This window comes from Canis lupus, chromosome 16 (assembly GCF_048164855.1).
Source record: "Canis lupus baileyi chromosome 16, mCanLup2.hap1, whole genome shotgun sequence".
In the NCBI taxonomy this organism is placed as follows: domain Eukaryota; kingdom Metazoa; phylum Chordata; class Mammalia; order Carnivora; family Canidae; genus Canis; species Canis lupus.
Window position 1 is genome coordinate 15,169,585 of NC_132853.1, and position 22,585 is coordinate 15,192,169.

Genomic DNA, 22,585 nt, shown 5'->3' on the forward strand with positions numbered 1-22,585 from the left:
ACAAAATGGAAAAAAAGAATCCTTGCCCTGAAGGGGCTTACAAATGAGGTGGAGACAGAGGCAAAGAGACATAGACAATTATGCACATGACACAGGGGTACAGACAAGACATTTACCACACCTTGAAGGAAATCAGAGGCAGCTCTCCAAAGGAAGTGAAATATATAAACAGAGCTTTAAGATGAACAGCAGCCAGTTTGGGAGTAACAGGGAGATCATCAGGGCTACTGACTCAGAATTTGCAGGGATGATCCAGGATACTGCTTCCATGCATTTTTAAAATTCCCACTAAAATCTGAGAACTCCTTAAATGAATGAGTTTTTTTTTTTTAAGATTTTATTTATTTATTCATGAGAGACACAGAGAGGACACACACACACACACACACACACACATACAGAGAGAGAAAGAAAGAGAGAGAGAGAGAGAGAGACAGGCAGAGACACACGCAGACGGAGAAATAGGCTCCATGCAGGGAGCTTGATGCGGGACTTGATCCCAGGACTCCAGGATCACGCCTTGAGCCAAAGGCAGATGCTCAACTGCTGAGCCACCCAGGCGTCCCTGAATGACAGGGTAATGAAAAATTTTAAGCAGATATGTTCACTGCAGGCCCACATAAGGCAGATTTGAGCAGAATATATCTCAGGGCAGGAAGAAAAGTAAGGAGCAGTAGTAATGACGGGTAGCACCACAGCATCCATCAATTATGGAAAGAACAGAAAGGCAAAGCCTCAAATCTGAACCCCCAAAGTCTAACCCTAGCTAGCATAGTATTAAAAAAGAAAGAAAGGAAAAAAAAAAAAGGCCTGGTTCCTCTCTTAGGGTTACAATAAGATTGGCCTATTTGGGGGGATGATGGAGAGAATTTCCTAAAGTGGACAAATCTGTATGTGCTTAATCAAATGTCATTTGTAATTACATAAAAAGTTTAAAAAATGTTTGATATAAAACATTCATAGGTACTCACAATGACTTGGAGGATGGGTTTTATGGATGTTTCTCCCTGTTGCATTATGGCCTGAAAGAGTAAAAACAGAATGAGATATACATTAAAATCATGACCAAAATATGACATATTCTTACAGTTTGGTATTTTGAATAAACCACAATTAACATTATTTTTTTAAATTTTTATTTATTTATGATAGTCACAGAGAGAGAGAGAGAGAGAGGCAGAGACACAGGCAGAGGGAGAAGCAGGCTCCATGCACCAGGAGCCCGATGTGGGACTCGATCCCGGGTCTCCAGGATCGCGCCCTGGGCCAAAGGCAGGCGCCAAACTGCTGTGCCACCCAGGGATCCCCTTCTTTTTTTTTTTTTTTTCATAGTTAACATTATTAAAGAGACTTTTTGGAGCTTATCATTTGAAAATCCAGTTTAAGTTTTATCACTATGGACAAATAATAAAATCATAAAAGTGGGATACATGCTTACCACAAGGATACACCTCCTACATCCAAAATACAGGCATCACATACATACTCATTGAGAACAGTACATTAATCTGATTATAGTGCCCATTAATAGATAAATACTAAATATGGAAAAAAATAAAAAACAACTAAATATGGTAATCCTTAAAACAGAATATTATGCAGCCTTAAAAAGATGTTTATGTAACACTGGTGTCTAATGAGTAGGGGCCACAGGTGTGAGGCAGACCTCATCCTGAATCCTCTTTTTATATCTTTTGAAAACCTTATGACTCTTACTAGCAATTATGAAAATAATTTTAAAAAGGGTACTAGGTGACTCAGTTGGTTAAGCATCTGACTCTTGATTTTGGTTCAGGTCATGATTTCAGGGTTGTGAGATGGAACTCTGTGTCAGGCTCTGCATTAGGTATAGAGCCTGCTTAAAATTCTCTCTCCTTTTTCCTCTCCCTCTGCACTCCCCCCCCCACCCCCAATAATATCTGAAAAAAAAAAAAAAACAAAAAAACCACAGAACATCAATCAGGCTTTTAGTTTGTTTTAAAAAGCCATCATTTAAAGGTAACCATCAGGGGGCGCCTGGGTGGAACAGCTGGTTAAGTGTCTGGCTCTCGGTTTCAGCTCGTCATGATCTCAGGGTCTTGGGATCAGGCCCAGCCTTGGGCTCTTTGCTCAGCAGAGTCTGCTTAGGTTTCTCTCTCCCTCTGCCCTTCTTCCCCACTCTCTGGCATGTGTGCTCTCCTCTCTCAAATAAATAATTAAAGGTGACCACCAGAAAAACTAACAGCAGTGAAGACTGGTTCTCTGGCCTCTGCTTTTGCCCATGCTGAAATAAATGGTACCACATTAGCTCTTCTGCCACCAACTAAAAAACTGGACAAAAATATACGAATTATTTTCAAATACCGGACAACAGGTAGAGTAAGACTGTGGTCACTGAAATGAGGGGAACCTTACAATCATCCTGGCTTTCTGTACAGAGGCACTTCTGGACCACAGTATGGACAAAGGAACCCAAGAAGAATGTGGGGGCCCTGCTGAGCACAGGTAGGAGTTCAGGGAGGTGAGTTAGCTGGATTTCATGGATGCAGAGTACCAGAGATGAGGGTGCTACACAGAGAAAGAGCTTCAATAACCTACACGGGATTTCTCTTGAGTCTCTGGCTGAATTCTAAGCTGTGCATACACAGAATGAGATTCCACAAGGCTAGGCCAAAAGTAAGTATTAGACAGTTTGAAATGAAAAATCAGTGGAGTTCCTACAGGCTAGAATACAGTTGAGTTCTAACCAGCCAGAGGGCAGAAAACTCAATAAACATCTGCATTTAGGAGAAACCCCAGAAAGGCCATGCTTTAGAAACAGGACAAAACTAGACCAAAGTAAAAGCTATTCTAGACCCATTCCAGTCTCTGTGGGATCAGCTGATTTGCAAGTAAATTAACAGTCTGTCAAAACTCAATATTCGTTTTTAAGATTTATTTGAGAGAGAGAGAGAGAGAGCATGCATGTGCATGCACAACTGGGAGGGGCACAGGGAGAGGGAGAGATCCTCAAGCAGATTCCAAGCTGAGTGTGGAGCTCAATACAGGGCTCGATCTCATGAAACTGAGACCATGACCTGAGCTGAAACCAAGAGTTGCACTACACAGCCAACTACACCACCCAGGTGCCCTATAACTCAATAGTCTTTAAAGAAATTTAAAAATATTCTATATAACAGTATGGGAAGTAGGCAAAAAGTACTTCTGTTGCACACTGGATTATCGGCTGTCACCCCAAGGAAAAGCACTTATGAAGTTGTTTGTGAGTTGAACGAACTGCTTTTTTCCCACAGAATATCATTTTTACTTGAAAGGCCAACTGACAAACCCCTTATTTAAACCTCGGAATTTAGTAAATATTTTCTCAAAAATAAAGTGAACCTGTTTTCAAGGAAAATGATAGTTACTGTCAATCATGAAAGGGTTTTCTAACGAAAATCAGAACTTTTGAAAACTTCTATCCATTAGCAATAAACTTTACAGCTTATCAATGCTTGCAAACTTTTCTGACTAAATTACCGTGGTCAATAAGCATGAATTTTTGTTGTGTAATGAAATCCATCAATATTTGGATGATCTAAATAATGCAATGAACCATATTTTCCAAATGACCCATGCATGATATTATAACGCATTAGCAAAAGATCCATTCAAAATGCAAGATAGACCAGTTTAAAAAAAATTATTTTTTTTTAAATTATTTTATTTTATTTATTTATGATAGGCACACAGTGAGAGAGAGAGGCAGAGACATAGGCAGAGGGAGAAGCAGGCTCCATGCACTGGGAGCCCGACGTGGGATTCGATCCCGGGTCTCCAGGATCACGCCCTGGGCCAAAGGCAGGCGCTAAACCGCTGCGCCACCCAGGGATCCCTAAAAAAAAATTATTAATTTAGAGGGAGGGAGAGAGCTTGTGCACATGCAAGAAAGCAGGAGCAGGGGGAGGGGCAGAAGGAGAGGCAGAAGCAGACTCCCTCCTGAGCAGGAAGCCAACTGGGGGCTAGATCCCTGGGATCATCACCTGAGCTGAAGGCAGATGCTTAACCGACTGAGACATCCAGGTGCCCCAAGATAGACCAATTCTATATTCCAATTAACCTTTAAGAAACTACCATTTGTTGAATTTTGATGTAGTATTAGAGAAAACCTTTTTCTCTTCACAGCCATTTCTTACACCACATGTGTGGGTTTTCCACATGAAGCAATTCTCTGCAGACAACAAGTGGGTGTCCTACAAGTTAATTCAACTCTGACACTATGTAGAGTTAGTACAGACCCCACCAGTTAGGGGCTCAGTCCCACAAGACTATCCCTTGCTTACTTCAGACACCAACCTCAAGCAGCAGGTCCTCAGGATGCCGACACTTCTGCCTAACTTGCCTACAAACTGGGGGTTCCTATGACCCCCTGCTCAGGCTCAAAGAACTTAGGAAAACACTTTACTGGTTTATCATAATAGATATTATAAAGGATACAAATGAACAACCAGAGGAAGAGGTACATCAGACAAGGTCTGGGAGGGTCTTAAGCATAGGAATTTCTGTCCCTGCATGGAGTTTGGGGTGTGTGATCCTCCTGGCATGTAGATGCATTCACCAACCTGGAAGCTCTCTGATCCCTCCTATTTAGGAGTTTTTTGAAGGTCTCATTACATAGGCATGATGATTAAATCACTGGCCACTGGTGACTAGATCAATGTATCCTGACTCTCTCGGGGGACAGTGGCAGGGCAGAGGGGAGTGTAGGGTTGAGTTCCAACCTTTTTTTTTTCTCTTAAGATTTATTTATTTATTTGAGAGAGAGAGTACACAGAGTGGGAAGGGCAGAGGGAGAGAGAATTTCAAGCCGACTCAGCACTGAGTGCAGAGCCCCACCTGGGGCTCGATCCCAGGACCCTGAGATCATGACCAGAGTCGAAACCAACAGTTGGATGCTTAACTGACTATGCCACCCAGGAGCCCCAAGACCAAATATATGTAATATACAATATCACAACGATCAAAAAAGAAGCCCGAAATATTTAAAATCTCTCCCTTTTTCCAACTACATACCTGAGGCTGGATTTCCTTCATATAGATCACCTCTCCCCAAAAATATCAATATACTGAATGCAGAAGCTGATATGAAAATCTAGCTGTCATATCTTCTAAAGCCAGATACTAAAGCAATGTGCAAAGATGTAAAACAATATCAATTTTCTACTTGTTTTGAAATACATAGCTGTTTCTCACAAAAAATGTTATTTACGCTAGCAGTTTATTATTATCTTAAATGAACAAATAATTTTAGAATATCTCAGTTATAATTTCAAATATGGTAAGGTAGCTATCTCACAAAAACAAAAGCTCTTGGGGGTAAGAGGGGCAACGATTTTTTAATTTTTTATTTATTTATGATAGTGAGAGAGAGAGAGAGAGAGAGAGGCAGAGACATAGGCAGAGGGAGAAGCAGGCTCCATGCACCGGGAGCCCGGGAGCCCGACGTGGGACTCGATCCCGGGTCTCCAGGATCGCGCCCTGGGCCAAAGGCAGGCGCTAAACCACTGCGCCACCCAGGGATCCCTTAAGAGTATTCTAAGATCAGGGTGCCTGGGTGGCTAGTCAGAAAAATGTCCCACTCTTTGGTTCAGGTCATGATCTCAGGGTTGTGAGATTGGGCCTGTGTCAGGCTGCACATTGGGCAGAGTCGGCTTAACACTCTCTCCCTCTGCTCCTATCCTGCTCGAACACAGGCTCACACATGAGGGCGCTCTCTCTCTCTAAATAAAACCTTGGCAGCCTGTGTGGCTCAGCAGTTTAGGACTGCCTTCAGCCCAGGGTCTGATCCTGGAGACCTGGGATGGAGTCCCACGTCGGGCTCCTTGCATGGAGCCTGCTTCTCCCTCTGCCTATGTCTCTGCTTCTCTCTCTTTCTCTCTCTCTGTCTCTCATAAATAAATAAAAAAAATCTTTAAATAAATAAAACCTTTAAATAAAGAGTATTCTAAGATCAAAACATTTGATAATGAGCATAGCATAACATAAATTTATCTAATTGCTATGTTGTACACCTGAAACTAAGATGTTGTGTATCCACCATACATAATAGAGAATCACCACAATTTAGACTAAATATTTGTCTCTCCTCCTCCACTAAGGTGCCCTGTGAACAATAAACTAAAAAACTCATCTGTTGAAAAAGAAATAACAAGAGAAATTAGAAAGTATTATTAACAGAATGAAAATGAAAATACAATCTATCTAAATTTATGGGATTCACTAGAGCAATGCTTAGAGGAAAAATTATAGCTTTAAATGCTTAGAGAAGAAAAAAGGCCCCAAATCAATTATCCATAAGAAGCCAGAAAAAGAATAAACTAAATTCAAGCATGTAGAAGGAAGGAATGATAAAAAGAGCAAAAATCAAGAAAATAGAAAATGGATAAACAAGAGGAAAAAAGCAACTGAACCAAAAGTTGGTTCTTTGAAGATTAATAAAATTGATAAACCTCCAGCTAGTCTGATGAAGAAGAAAATATTCTCAATATCAGAAGTGTAAAATGCGAAATAAATGAAAATTAGTAACAACTTTATGAAACAACTTAAATGGTTAAGTCCCATTTGGCAAATACCCAAATGGGTAATTATCAACACTGACATAAAAACTGACACAAAAAAATACAGAGAATCTAAATAGTACTACATCCACTAAAGAAACTGAATTTATAATTTAAAATATTCCAACAAATATAACACTAGGTCCAGATGGCTTTACTGGTAAATTTTATAAACATGTAAAGACAAAAAACAAACAAAACAATCTTGCACAAACTATGTCAAGAAACAGAAGAGAACATTTTCCAACTCATTTTATGTTAGGTTTACCTGATAGAAAAAACAAAGTCATTCTAAGAAAAAATACAAACCTATATACCACTCATGAATGTAGATGCAAAATACCACTATACATTCACTAGAACAATTAAACTTAAAAAGACTGACAAAACTAAGTGTTGGCAAAGGTATGGAGCAACTAGAATTCTCACAATCACTTTGGAAAATAGTTCAACAATTTCTTACATTCACTTAACATATAAACCAGCAAGTACACTCTTAGGTATTTATCCCAGAGCAAAGAAAATATTATTTCCACAAAAAGACTATACATAAGTGTTCATAGCATCTTCATTCATAAAATCCAAAAAATGAAAATAACCCAAATGTTTAACAACAACAGGTAAATTAAACAAATAGTGTTTATTCCCACAACGGAATACTACTCAGCAATAAAAGGTGCAAACTACTGAAACATAGATAAATCTCAAAAAACATTTTGCTGAGACAAAGAAGCCAGATACAAGTTCACATGAAGTTTTAGAATAGTCAAAACTAACCTATAGAGATTAAAAACCAGAAATTAAAACTCTGGTTTATCTAGGTTGTAGGCAAGGAATAGGGAAAGAGCAGGGAGATTGGAGTGGTATATACATTTGCCAAAGCTCATCAAACTGCACACAACTTGATGAGTTTTTACCATATATACTTGTTATATACATTACAGCTTTCATTAAGTGTAAATCACATTGAGTTTCAATAAAGACGATTTTTTTTTTAGTTTCTAAAGAACAGAACTGGGGCAGGGTGGGGCAAAAGGTCAGTAATTTCATAAAACACCTTTCTGCTCTATTTGATTTTAAAACCACATGCACGTATTAATTTATTATTCTTTTTAATTTGTGTCATCACAAAGTGAATTTAAGATTCACATCTTAAATGATAACATTAGATTAGATTAGATTAACATGATATGTACAATTTAGACAAAATTGCCTTAAATTTTCTAAATTAACATTGCCTATAAAAATATAAAGTAACCCAATTAAAAAATGGGCAAGACTTTAGAACATTTTTCCAAAGACCTGCAGATGGCCAACAAAACAAATAGGATCCTCAATATCACTAATCATTATGGAACTGCAAATCAAAACCATAACCAACTGGCTATCATCAAAAAGACAAAAAATACAAAGTGTTGGCAAAGATGAGGATGAAAGAGAACCCTTGTATACTACTGTTGGTGGGAAATATAAATTGGTGCAGACAATATGGAAAACAGTATGGAGGCTCCTCAAAAAAACTAAATATCAGATAAAGAAGCAACCTAGGTGTCTCTAAAGAGATAAATGGATGAAGAAACACACACGAATATTACTCAACCATAAAAAAGAATGATTTTGCCATTTGTGACAACACAGACCTAGACAGTATTATGCCAAATAAAATAAACCCGATAGAGAAGACAACTGTATGATTTCATGTTGAATCTATAAAACAAAACAGAAACAGACTCACAGATACAAGAAACACTATTGGTTACAAAAGTGGGAGTGACTGGGGGGGTGCCGGCAAAATGGTTGAAGGGTAGTATGAGGTTCAGCCTTCCAGATATAAAATCAATGGGTTATGGAGATGTAAAGCACAACACAGAGAATTTAGTCAGTAACAATGTAATAACTTTGTGTGGTTAGTGATAGTAACCAGATTTATCATGGGGATCATTTCCTAGTATATAAAAATACCAAAATACTATGCTAAACATCTGAAACTAATAGAATACTGTATGTCAATTAAAAAATAAAAATAAATAAAAAAATAAAAAATAAAAAACAACAGAATGAAATAGTTAAGGGCACATGCAAATCTTCACCCCACTGACAAATTATTTAACTTCTTTGCACTTTAATTTCTTCATCTGTGAGATGCAGGTAATTCAGGGTTACTGTAAGTACTATTATAAATAAAGTATCTGGCACACTGGAAATGGCAGAAATATTAGTCCCCTCTCCTTTCTTTCTATTACCCAATAAATTTAGATACAAATTCTATTTATTCTATTTACAATACTTCCATGCATAATCTCTTTTATATTAGCTTTTATCCCAAATGCCTCTACTATTTGTGTTAGTTGCTTACCCTTTCAGCCTGTGTCTTTCGAACTAAATTAATACTACTTGCTTTAGCTGATAATCAGAGTTGGCAAAAATTTTCTTTGTCATTTATGAACAAAACTTAAGTGATACTTGACCTAACACTGCAGAGATGCTTCCAAAATTTTGAATATAGCAAAAACTGATCAAATTTTTTTTGTTTGTTTTATGATAGTCACACAGAGAGAGAGAGAGGCAGAGACACAGGCAGAGGGAGAAGCAGGCTCCATGCACCGGGAGCCCGACGTGGGATTCGATCCCAGGTCTCCAGGATCACGCCCTGGGCCAAAGAAAGGCGCCAAACCGCTGTGCCACCCAGGGATCCCCTGATCAAATTATTAACACTATAATCATTCTTTTTAAAAGTGAAAGATGATTCTTAATTTATCTCAAAAGCCCAAGGTAGAGGCACCTGAGTTGTTAGTTCAGCCACTAACTCTTGATTTCAGCTCAGGTTATTTCAGGGTCCTGGGATCTAGCCCTGCACCATTGGGGCTCCCAGCTGAGTGGGGAGTCTGCTTGTCTCCCTCTCTTTCTGCCCCTCCCCACCGAAAATAAATAAATCTTTAAAAAAAAGGCACAAGGTAGCAGGTGTAAGTAAATGAGAACTATAATTTGCAATCAGTTCTCAGGTTTAATTATTCCTAATTTATTCAAATAGTCACTCCACTCTGCCAACTATTCTTGCTCATTCATCTCGGTCCATTTCTTTTCACTGCCTCATACACACCTAGCTAACATTTACTGAATAACCTAAAACTTGCCAGCACTGCTCCAGGTATTTTGGAGACTATTTTGTGGAAGAAAAAAAAAAGATGTAATTTTAGGCCTCAAAGAGTTTATAATTCAGTGAGGAAGACAGAAAGTAACTGATATTAGTCAAATAAAAAATTACATCTGATGGGCAGCCCCGGTGGCTCAGCGGTTTAGCGCTGCCTTCAGCCCAGGGCCTGATCCTCGAGACCCAGGATCAAGTCCCACGTCAGGCTTCCTGCATGGGGCCTGCTTCTCCCTCTGCCTCTCTCTCTCTCTCTCTGTCTCTCATGAATAAATAAGTATTTTTTAAAAATTACATCTACAATTATTAATAAGAGGTAACATATACTGAGCATTTACTGTGTACCAGGCATGGACTAAGCGCTTTAAATAGCTCACCTAATCCTCCCCCTAACATTAGGCAGTAGGTACTAGGCATCATTACCCTCATTTTAAGAGAAAAGGTAAAGTTTAGTATCTTACCCAAAGTTGCACAGGTAGTAAGTGAAGAAGCAGGAATTAGGGTCTCAAAATAAAGAGAATTAGGCTAGTAAGTCAAGGAAGGCTTCTCTTTTTTTTTTTTTTTTTTTTTTTTTTAAATTTTTTTTTTTAATTTTTATTTATTTATGATAGTCACAGAGAGAGAGAGAGAGAGAGAGACAGAGACACAGGCAGAGGGAGAAGCAGGCTCCATGCACCGGGAGCCCGATGTGGGATTCGATCCCGGGTCCCCAGGATCACGCCCTGGGCCAAAGGCAGGCGCCAAACCGCTGCGCCACCCAGGGATCCCAAGGAAGGCTTCTCTGAAGAAGTGAGCTGAGATTTGAAGATTGTTAGCCAGGGAGGGGAGAGTGAAGAGCCACACAGGCAGATGGAAAAGAACGTGCAAGAGTAAGGAATATACCAGGAATTTTTTTTTTTTTTTTTAATTTATGATAGTCACACACAGAGAGAGAGAGAGAGAGAGAGAGAGAGGCAGAGACACAGGCAGAGGGAGAAGCAGGCTCCATGTACCGGGAGCCCGACGTGGGATTTGATCCCGGGTCTCCAGGATCGCGCCCTGGGCCAAAGGCAGGCATCAAACCGCTGCACCACCCAGGGATCCCTATACCAGGAATTAAAAAAAGAGAGAGAGACACACACACAAAGAAATGGAAAGACATTCATTCCATGCTCACAGGTTTTGAGGAATAAATATTGTTAAATTGTCTCTACCACCCAAATTAATCTACACATTTAATGCAATCCCTATCAAAATACCAACATTTTTCACAGAACTAGAATAATCCTAACATTTATAAGGAACAACAAAAGACCTCAAATAGCCAAAGCAATCTTGAAAAAGAAAAACAAAACCGGAGGCATCACAATTCCAGACTTCAGGTTATATTACAAAGCCACAGTAATCAAAACAGTATGGTGTTGGCACACAGATCAGTAGAACAAAACAGAAAACCCAGAAATAAGCCCAATTATATGATTAATCTTCAACAAAGGAGGAAAAGAATACACAATGGGAAAAAGTCTCTTCAAGAAATGGTGTTGGGAAAAGAATGAAACTGGACCACTTTCTTTCACCATACACAAACATAAACTCAAAATGGATTAAAGACCTAAATGTGAGACCTAAACCATAAAAATCCTAGAAAAATCCTAGAAGACAGCGCAGGTAATTTCTCTGACACCAGCAGTAGCGACATCTTTCTAGATATGTCTCCTGTGGCAAGGAAAATAAAAGCAAAAATAAACTGCTGGACTACATCAAAATAAAAAGTTTCTGGGATGCCTGGGTGGCTCAGTGGTTGAGCATCTATCTGCCTTTGGCTCAGGGCGTGATTCCAGAGTCCCAGGATCGCGTCCCACACTGGGCTTCCTGCATGGAGCTTGCTTCTCCCTCTGCCTATGTCTTTGCCTCTCTGTGTGTCTCTCTCATGAATAAATAAATAAAATCCTTAAAATATAAAAAATAAAAAGCTTCTGCACAGCTAAGGAAACAAACTAAAAGACAACCTACTGAATGAGAAGACAAATGACATATCTGATGAGGGCTAAGTATCCAAAATATATGAAGAACTGCTACAACTCAACACCCAAACACAATTCAATTTAAAAAATGGGCAGAGGACATGGACAGACATTTCTCCAAAGAAGACATACAAATGGCCAACACATGAAAAAATGTTCAATACCACTCATCATCAGGGAAATGCAACTCAAAACTACAATGAGATACCACCTTATGCCTTTTAGAATGGTTAAAATCAACACAAGAAACAAGTGTTGACAAGGACGACGTGAAAAAGGAATCCTTGTGTACTGCTAGTGGGAATGGAAACTGGTGCAAAAATAGTATTGGGGTTCCTCAAAAAAATAAAAGTAGAACTACTTTGGATTCACTAATTGCACTGCTGAGTACTCAAAATTTATGAAAACACTAATTCAAAAGGATCCATGTATCCCATGTTTATTGCAGCATTATTTACAATACCCAAATTATGGAAGCAGCCCACGTGTCCATTGATAGATGAATGGATAAAGATGGTTGCACATATACAATATAACTTTTTAAAAAAGATTTATTAATTCATGAGAGAGGCAGAGACACAGGCAGAGTGTGCTGGGGAGCAGGCTCCCCATGGGGAGCCCGATGTGGGACTTGATCCCAGGACCCCAGAATCACCCCCCTAGCCAAAAGCTATCTCAACCACTGACCCACCCATGTGCCTGAATATTTTTTTTTAATTTAAAGATTTTATTTATTTATTCATCAAAGACACACACACAGAGAAGCAGAGACATAGTCAGAGGAAGAAGCAGGCTCTCTGCAGGGAACCCAATGTGGAACTTGATCTGGGGACCCTGGGATCATGACCTGAGCCAAAGGCATAGGCTCAACCACTGAGCCACCCAGGCATCCCTATGCAATAGAATATTATTTGGCCATGCAAAAGAATGAAATCTTCCCATTTCCAACAACATAAATGGAGCTAGAAAGTATAATCCAAAGCAAAATAAGTCAAAGAGACAAATCCCATGATTTCATACATATATGGAATTTAAGAAACAAATGAGCAAAGGAAAAAAAGGAAGACAGAGACAAACCAAGAAACAGACTCTTAACTATAGAGAACAAACTGATGGTTACTAGAGGGAAGGTGAGTAGGGGGAGGGGAGAAACAGCTGAAGGGGTTTAAAGAGTACAATTTTCATCATGAGCAATGAGTAATGTATAGAATTGCTGAATTACTATATTGTACACCTGAAACTAACAGAACACTATACATTAGCTAAACCAAAATTAAAAATTAAAAAATTAAAGAACAAAAACAAAAGGAAGAGAGAACAAATGAGAGTATGTGATGGAATTGGTGTGTTTGGCGGGGGGAGAGGCGGAGTCCGTAGTCCAGGCAAGGAATGATGGAGCTAGAGTAGAAGAAGAGAAGCAGATGGATTTAAGAAATATGTGTGGAGTTAAAACACTGGACTTGGTGATGGACTGGACATCTAAGGTGATGGAAGTTTGCAGTTAGCATGATTCCACAATTACTGGCGAGCATATCTTAATGGATAATGGTGCCATTCATCCAGATAGGGAACACCAAGAGGCCCAAATAGTAAAATAACAGATTTGCTTTGGGACATGTTAAATTTAAAATGCCTTTAAGGGGGCGCCTGGGTGGCTCAGTTTGTTAAGCATCTGCCTTTGGCTCAGGTCATGATGATGATGGGTCCTGGGGTCCAGCTCTGTGAGGCTCCCTGCTCAGTGGGGAGTCTGCTTCTCTCTCTCCCCCCCCGCCCGCCGTTCACGCTGTCTCTCTCTCTCAAATAAATAAATAAAATCTTAAAAAAAAAAAAAAAGCCGGGCAGCCCGGGTGGCTCATAGCTTTAGCTTTCGGCCCAGGGCGTGATCCCAGAGTCCCGGGATGGAGTCCCGTGTCGGGCTCCCTGCATGGAGCCTGCTTTTCCCTCTGCCTGTGTCTCTACCTCTGTGTGTGTGTGTGTGTCTCTCGTGAATGAATAAATAAAACCTTTTTAAAAAAAATAAAATAAAAAATGCCTTTGAGGTATCAGGCAGGCAGACACACTATAGAGGTTTATTTTTCAGAGTAAAGGCGGCTCCGGACAAAGAAATTTACGAGCAACTGACATACGGTTGGTAATGAGACTGTGTTGGTCAAAGAGGGCCCAGAACATAACCTTGAGTAACCAAAAACGTACAACGAGGGACCTGCAATAAGACGAGGAAGACGAGCCAAACCAAGCCATAGAAGCCCAGAGAAGGGAGTGTTATCAGAAAGACGAAATGCTCAACACACCCAAACACTGCTGAGAACTCTGGTAGAGTTAAAAACGGAAAAGCGTCTGTTGGATTTAACGACTTGGAAGCACCGTTAACTTCAGCCCGGGTTCCTTCGACCGTGATCGAGGGAACGACGGACCGGGGTCTGTTAACGGGAGGTGAGCTGAAAACAGACAACTCTAGAGAAGTTTGGCTGTGGATGGGGGACAGGGAGGAGACAGCGTGGCCGGAGGAGGGAGACGCGGGACCATCGAGTTAATTTTGCTTCCTTCTCTTAAGTAGAAAAAACATGGGCATGTTTCAAAGACGACAGTAGAAATTCTCGGAGACGGTGATGATTCTGGGGAGTCACTCGACGGTCTCCCCCACCCCTTTTATCTTCTCCCGCGTTCTCTCCCCATCGCCTCCAGCCCCCCTTCTCCCTTTCCCACCCCCACAACCCCAGGGTCCCCAGCCACCCCGGCCTGCCGGTCCGCAGGCGTCTCCTCACCGCAATGGCCCCCTCGCTCAGGTGGCCCACCATGACTCCGCCGCGCAAACTCCCGCGCTCCAGCTCGTCAGCAGACCCCACTTCCCTCCTGGGGCCCCGCGCGCTCCAAAGCTATTGGGCCAAGGAGCTGCAGGCACCACCCCCGCCTACTGACATGCGCAAGGCACGGGGGCGGGCTTAGTGGCGGGGCAGCCGCCCCATTGGCCGAGGCGCTGCGAGCAGCCACGTGACACGCGGGAGCCCAGGCTGAGGCCCTAGTCACCCGACGGCTGCGCCAGGGGGCGGGGCCGGGGCGTGGGTCGCGCCAAGGATGACGCTAGCTCTTGCTCTGGGCCCTCGGTCTAGTCCCGGAAGCTTTCCGAGACGCGTCTCGGAAAAAAAACTTGGCTCGGCCTTTGGCTGACAGGCCTACTGGTCGCCCAGAAGAGAGAGCTGTTCCCTGATGACTGTGCTGCCAACGGTAGTCAAAGCACCAACCTGATTACTTCAGCAACCGAAACGCCGAGCTCCCCCCGTTGCTAAACCCCGAGCTTGGCCCATCGGGGCTTTTCCTAAGGTAAATAGGATCCGATCGCCGCCCTCGGGAGAAAGCGTAGTCTGTCGAGGGAGTTACCGCAGTGAGTAGCCTTAACTCAATGTAGACATGATATGGGCCTCAGAGGAGACATAAAGTGTTCCGTGCTCGCAGATGGAAAATCAGGGAAGGCTTCCTGGAGGAGGTGCTATTTGAAGTGGGTCTTGAAGGGGGTGTGTGCAGATTTGCCGAGTGGACGCTTAAGTGAGGATAGGGATGCTACCAGAAGGATGGCATGGCCTATGCAACAACTAGAGAGGCAAATAGCCTGGCAAGTTGGGGATAGCTTTAAGTAGCTCAGAATAATAGGGTACAGAAGAAGACGTGAGACTTGGGCCTTAGAAAATGAGCCCAGGGGTCGAATAGTGAAGGATTTGTACAGGGCTTCCCCAAAAGCTTGGAGGAGCTTTAAGTCAGAGGACCTACATCTGTCTCAATGTGGAAGATGAATTGAATGATCTGGGGATTGAAAGAAAAAACAGCTGTGTAAGAGATACATTTGTTAATTAAGTAGTAGGTGGAGAGAGAGAAAAATCTGTGATGTCTGACTTGAACAGCTTGGGAAGATGGAGGTCTGAGGCAAGCATGGTGCGTGGAACAAACTAGGCCTTCAGTAAATATTTCTGAATAAAAGGATTTTCGGTGAATAGGTGTGAGACAAAATAGATCCTCAGCATGTAAACTATGGAAAAAGACCACAAGAATTGATTTTGTTGCTTCATGTTTGCTGGAGTGAAAGGTTGATTTTTTTTTTTCCCCTAGAATTGTGCATTTGTAGAAATCTGAATTCCTTATTTTCTTATTTATTTTATAGACCTAAAGTAAAATGGATCTGCCTGTGGATGAGTGGAAATCATATGTATTTCAGAAGTGGTCTTTGCTCCCGAAGTCCATTCAGGACACAATTGCTACGGCAGACGCTTTAAGGGATATCTTTCTTCACTCTTCTTCGCTTCTTCAGTGAGTGAAAGCTTTAACGGGGGAAATTTTGATCTAGAAAATGTTCTCTTTTATCATATGCTCTTAAATTCTATCTCGTTTTCATGGAACGATTAAGTTCAGATTTTTATATTTTGGAGCATTCAGCAGTTCTTGCTGTTTCCAGTTTTTCCTAAGCTACTATTACAGAGCAGGCAAGAATGCTAATAGTTTTTTTTGGTGTCAGTGTTATGTTTCAATAATCAATGCTTTGCTCTAGAAACTAGGCTGTGAACTTTGCCATTTCCCAAAAGATATAGTGGGCATTTACTAGCTACACATAGAAAGTTATAAGTGCTCAAATTGAGAAAGGACTTTAGGGGGAAAAAAAAAAAGAGAAAGGACTTTAGAAGTCATGTAGTCTAACCCCAGTATTTTTCACTCTCTTGACTACCCTCTGTAGTAAGTAATACTATTTTATATCACAACCTAGTATGTACAACCATATATAGAAAATTAAAGCAAGAGTTTCCCAAAACTTCAGTGAATTTTTATTGGCCACCTGTTGTGCCAGCCACTGTGCTAGATGCTTAATGAACAAAAAATACATCAGTGAGGGGTGCCTGGCTGGCTCAGGAGGTAGAACATATGACTCTTGATCTAAGGGTCGTGAGGTTAAGCCCCACATTGGGCAGTAGAGCTTACTTGAGAGGAAGGAAGGAAAGAAAGAAAATACATTAGTGAATAGAAAATAGGCACAGATACTTATCCTTGAGGAGCTTAATTCTGGCAAAGAGGGATAGACATTAAACATAAATAAGCAAAGTATATAGTATACAAAGGTGCTAAGTGCAAAATAGAAAAAAATAAAAATAGAACAAGGTAAGGGAAATAGTGCCAGGAGTGAGAATACAGATTATAGTATTAAATAGTGTGATTAGATATGGTCTCATTGAGAAGGTGGAAGTTTCAGGGCACTTGGATGGCTCAGTCGGTTAAGTGTCCAACTCTTGATTTCTGTTCAGGTCATGATCTCAGGATTGTGAGATCAAGCCCCACCTTGGGCTCCAGGCTGAGCATGGAGCCTATTTAAGATTCTCTTCTCCCTAGGGCAGCCCAGGTGGCTCAGCGGTTTAGCCTTCAGCCCAGGGCCTGATCCTAGAGACCTGGGATCCCTGCATGGAGCCTGCTTCTCCCTCTGCCTGTGTCTCTGCCTCTCTCTCTCTCTCTGTGTGTCTCTCATGAATAAATAAATAAAATCTTAAAAAAAAAAATTCTCTTCTCCCTCTGGCCCTCCCCATTTGCGCATTCTCATGCTCTCTTAAAAAAATAAAAAAGTGGAAATGAGCAGTCTTGGAGATACAGGAGATAACAAATTAGATAGATATCTGAGAGAAGAGTACTCCAGACATAGATCCCAGGTTGGGAGTATGTCTGGCATGTTCAAGCAACAGCAAGAAGGCTAGTGTGAGTGAACAGAATAAGCCAGGGGAAGAAGAGCAGGAAATAACATCAGAGAAGTAATAGGACATGCATGGGGATTGGTGGGTAGCAGGTGATGCAAGTCATGTTGACCCTCCTAAGTGCCTTGCCTTTTTATTCTGAGTAGGAAATTATTTTAGGGTGTTGTAGGCAAACTTCTATTTTTTTTTTTTAAAGAATTTATTTGTTTTTATTTATGAGAGAGAACAGAGCGAGAGAAAGAGCACGACCTGGAGGTTGTGGCAGAGGGAGAAGCAGCCTCCTCACTGGGCAGGGAGCCCAATGCGGGGCTCATTCCCAGAGCCCTGGGATCATGACCTGAGCCAAAGGCAGACTCTTAACTGACTGAGCCACCCCGGCGCCCTGGTAGACAGACTTCTAGAACTGATGCCCCTTCCCCCACCAGCACTCCCAAGTTAGTTGACCTTGAGATACAATTATCTGAATGGGCTAGCCTAATCAGGTGAAATCTTTAAAAGCAGAACTTTTTTTTCCAGCTGGTAGCACAAAGTAACTTCAAGCCACAAGATGTGAATGTGCTTGTGCTTGAAAATGAGGGGGTGGGGGAAAGAAAAAAGAAAATGAGGGGGGACCACATGCTAAGGAATGCAGGGAGTCTCTACAAGCTAAGAGTAGTTCCTGGCTAATAGCCAGCAAGAAAGTGAGGACATCAGACCTACAACTGCAAGGAACTGGTTTCTGCCAATAACCTGAATGATCTTAGAAGTGGATTCTTTCCCAGGTCTTCCATATCAGAGGTCACCTTGATTTCAGCCTAGCGAGACCCTACTCAAGAGAAATCAGCCAGGTTCTGCACTTCTGATCTGTAGACTGTGAGGATAATAAATGGTTGTAAACTGCTGAAGTTGTGGTAGCTTGTTACATTACAGAAGAAAACCGATTCACAGGGTTTTGAGAGAATGATCTGATTATATTTTAGAGTAGGGATCAGCAAACTACAGCCTGCAGTGTAAATCCATCCCATCACCTGATTTTCTTTTATTATTTTTTAAAGATTTTGTTTATTCGACACAGAGAATACACATGCACATAAGCAGGGGAAGCGGCAGGCAAAGGGAGAGGGAGGTAGAGGGAGAAGAAGCAGGTTCCCCACTAAGCAGAGAGCCTGATGCAGGGCTGGGGGCTGGGGGCTTGGGGCTTGGGGCTTGGGGCTTGGGGCTTGGGGCTTGAGGCCTGAGGCCTGAGGCCTGAGGCCTGATCACAGGACCCTGAGATCACGTACTGAGACAAGGCAGATGCTTAACCACCGAACCACCCAGGCGCCCCCTGCTGCCTGATTTTATACAGCGTCAGCTAAGAATGGTTTTTACAGATAAGCCTTTACAGTTGATTTGATGTTAGGTAACACTGGATTTGAGCCCCAGTTAAGCAAAATCCATTAGAAAATAAAAAAGAGAGGTGCCTAGGTGGTTCAGCCGGTTAAGCATCCACCTCTTGGTTTCAGCTCAGGTCGTTATCTCAGGGTCCTGGGATACAGCCCTGGGTGGAGCTCGGTGCTACAGGAAGTCAGCCTGAGATTCTATTCCTCTCCCTCTGCCGCCCCACGCCCCCCAGTTCTCTCTCTCTCTTTTTAAGATTTTATTTATTTTTTCATGAGAGACATAGAGCAAGGCAGAGACAGAGGCAGAGGGAGAAGCAGGCTCCATGCAGAGAGCCCGATGTGGGACTTGATCCCAGAACCCCAGAATCACGACCTGAGCCAAAGGCAGATGCTCAACCATGGAGCCACCAAAGCATCCCTCTCTTTCTCTCTTCAGTAAATAAATCTCTAAAAATGTAAAGTAAAAAAAAATTTTTTTTAATTATTTTTTTTATTTATTCACGAGAGACACACAAAGAGAGACGGAGACACAGGCAGAGAGAGAAGCAGGCTCCACGCAGGGAGCCTGATGTGGGACTTGATCCCGGGACTCCAGGATCACGCCCTGGGTTGAAGGTGGTGCTAAACCACTGAGCCACCGGGGCTGCCCAGTAAAAATAAAAATTGAAAAAATTCCATTCTCATTAGTAGACCTGTATTACATGGGGCACCTGACCTGCTCAGTCAGAGACCATGGGACTCTTAATCTCAGGGTCATGAGTTCAAGCCCCAAGTTGGGTGGAGACATTGCTTTAAAAATTTTTTTTTAATTTTTTTTTAAAGATTTTATTTATTCCTGAGAGAGAGAGAGAGAGAGAGAGAGGCAGAGACATAGGCATAGGCAAAGGGAGAAACAGGCATCCTGCAAATAGCCCAATGTGGGACTTGATCTCAGATCCCGGGATCACGCCCTGAGCTGAAGGCAGATGCTCAATTGCTGAGCCACCCAGGTGTCCCAAAAATTTTTTTTTTAGAAAATAGACCTGCATTACAAAAAAATTATACACAGTTATTAGTTTTTAATTATACCAAAAATTTTATAGAAATTTGTCTTCTCTTTTGTTATGGAAATACCTCTGTATTAGCTTTGATTTTCCTCTTGGCCCCCAAAATCCTAAATATTTATTCTCTGACTTTCCACAGAAAAAGTTGGCTGACTTCTGTTTCAGGGTATCACTCTGACTACAGTGTTGAGAGTAGGCTATGGGAGAAGAAAGGGTGAATTAGAGAAATCTGTTGAGAAGCTCTTGCATTAAGCCAGGTGAGAGATGAGGTGATGATAATTTAGACCAGGGTAAGGATGATGAGAAGTGGTTGGAAGATGAGATGTGGTGTGTTCGAGAATGAGCAAAGTAAAAAGTGGCTCTGAGGATATAGGCCTAAGAAGGATGAAATTTCCCCTGGAAGGACTGCAGATGAAGCTATTTTGGGAAAGATCAGGGGTTCTTAGATCAGGGGTTTGAGATGTCTAGTAAACATCCAAGTGGAGGTAAGTGAGCATGGCATTTAGGAGAGAGCACTGGGCTAGAGATGGAAATTTGAGAGTCATACATGAGATTTCAAGCCACAGACTGGGTAAGTTCACCACAGAAGAGAATGTAGATGCTTATACTTCATATGATGTACTTTGGTATTTTCCTCTATTTATCTCATTTAAAAAATACTAATTAGGAGTGTCTGGGTGGTTCAGTCAGTTAAGCAACCAACTCTTGATTTCGGCTTGGGTGGTTACCTCAGGGTCATAGGATCGAGCCCCATTTGGGGCTCTGTGCTTGGCAGGGAGTCTGCTTGGGACTCTGTCCCTCTCCGTTTGCCCCACCCCATGAGTGCACTCTCTCTCTTTAAAATAAATCTTTAAAAATCAGGGAGCGCCTGGATGGTGCAGTCAGTTAAGCAACCAACTCTTGGTTTCAGCTCCAGTCATGATCTCAGGGTCCTGGGATCTAGCCCCATATCAGGCTCCCTGCTCAGCAGGGAGTCTGCTTTTCTCTCTGCCCCTCCCCTCCACTAGTGCTCTCTCATTCTCTCTCTCAAATAAAAAAATAAAATCTTGGGATGCCTGAGTGGCTCAGCTGTTGAGTGCCTGCCTTCAGTTCAGGGTGTGATCCCAGAGTCCTGGGATCCAGTCCCACATCGGGCTCCTTGCATGGAGCCTGCTTCTCCCTCTGCCTGTGTCTCTGCCTCTCCCTCTCTGTGTCTTTCATGAATAAATAAAATCTTAAAGGCTATCTCCTTCGGCCCCCCTAAGATAAATAAAATCTTTATAAAAAATAATACTAATTAGGATCCACCAAATTGATTTTTTTTAAAGATTTTATTTATTTATTCACAAGAGACACAGAGAGGGGATCCCTGGGTGGCTCAGCGGTTTAGCGCCTGCCTTTGGCCCAGGGCGCGATCCTGGGGTCCCGGGATCGAGTCCCACATCGGGCTCCCGGCATGGAGCCTGCTTTTCCCTCCTCCTGTGTCTCTGTCTCAGTCTCTGTCTCTCTCTCTGTCTATCATAAATAAATAAATAAATCTTAAAAAAAAAATCTCTCTTTCTGAGAGAGACACAGAGAGGCAGAGACATAAGCAGAGGGAGAAGCAGGCTCCTCACAGGGAGCCCAATGTGGGACTCAATCCCTGGACCCTGGGATCACACTCTGAGCTGAAGGCAGACACTCAACCGCTGAGTACCCAGGAGCCCCTCAGTAAGTTGATTTCATGACCTACTCAGTTGTGACCTACGTTTTGAAAAACAATGACTAAAGCTCTATGTGTGGATTCCCTTTTCAGAATTTCCAATGATAGATACCTATTGATGAAAATAGTAATAGTAATAGAGTTATCCCAAGGTAATTTGATATGGCTAACAGCAAGATGTCATAATCCATAAGAATCATTTGAACTTTTGGTGCATTGAAAGGAATGTAAAAATTGAGAGGATTTGCCTAACCATTTAATATTGGAGCTCCTCCAGACTCCAGCCTAGGTTCTCTTTCCTTTCCACTCTGTATTCTCAACTGATATAGTCTCATTCACGCCATCACATCAGTTACCTCCTATATGCTGATTACCCTTAAAATTATGTCAGAGAAATTATATGTCCAGCCCTCACCTCTCTTCTGGGACTCAAATCTCTAAATCCAGCTGACTACTTAAGGTCTCAAAGATAGTTAAAATTCAACATATCCAAAATCAAACTCTTGGTCCCTTCCAGTGGTTCCTATCTTAGTGAATTGCATTGCCTTATTTCTGTTCCTAAAGCTAGAAACCTATGAACCATTCTATATTTAAAAATTAAGGGATCCCTGGGTGGTGCAGCGGTTTGGCGCCTGCCTTTGGCCCAGGGCGCGATCCTGGAGACCCGGGATCGAATCCCACGTCGGGCTCCCGGTGCATGGAGCCTGCTTCTCCCTCTGCCTGTGTCTCTGCCTCTCTCTCTCTCTCTCTCTGTGTGTGTAACTATCATAAATAAAATAAAATAAAATAAAATAAAATAAAATAAAATAAAATAAAATAAAATAAATAAAAATTAATTCATGGGGGGTTGCCTGGCTGGCTTAGTTAGTGGAACGTGCAACTCTTGATCCTGGGATCATGAGTTCAAGCCCCATGTTGGGTGTAGAGATGGCTAAAAAAATAAAAAATTTAAAACTAATAAAATTAAGAAATAAAAAACAATAATAACAACTCGTCATAGAGGGTACCCTATCTATATCAGAGTGTCTTCTGTGATCTTGTAATAAGTTATACC

At 41.8% G+C, this 22,585-nt stretch overlaps 2 protein-coding genes across 6 annotated transcripts in view; one reads left to right on the top strand and one right to left on the bottom strand.

Moving 5' to 3' along the window:
* Positions 1–14,659, bottom strand: part of RPA1 (replication protein A1) — a 78,917-nt gene extending 64,258 nt beyond the window's left edge. Inside the window, exons 1-2 of the mRNA XM_072779078.1 lie at positions 14,492–14,659; positions 972–1,022 (exon numbers count right to left, since the gene is read on the bottom strand). Coding sequence (XP_072635179.1) covers positions 972–1,022; positions 14,492–14,524 — 84 coding nt within the window. The 5' untranslated portion in view covers positions 14,525–14,659. The remainder of the gene's footprint in view (positions 1–971; positions 1,023–14,491) is intronic.
* A 93-nt stretch (positions 14,660–14,752) lies between these two features.
* Positions 14,753–22,585, top strand: part of SMYD4 (SET and MYND domain containing 4) — a 55,263-nt gene continuing 47,430 nt past the window's right edge. For 3 of the 5 annotated variants that reach the window (XM_072779076.1, XM_072779074.1, XM_072779077.1), the window contains exons 1-2: positions 14,754–15,047; positions 15,880–16,025. Coding sequence is in view for 2 of the 5 variants with exons in the window: in XM_072779074.1 (XP_072635175.1) it covers positions 15,892–16,025 (134 nt within the window). In the remaining 3 variants the exon portion in view is untranslated. Of the gene's footprint in view, positions 15,109–15,879; positions 16,026–22,585 lie in introns of all 5 variants that reach the window. The other 2 variants (XM_072779072.1, XM_072779075.1) reach the window with 2 other exon arrangements.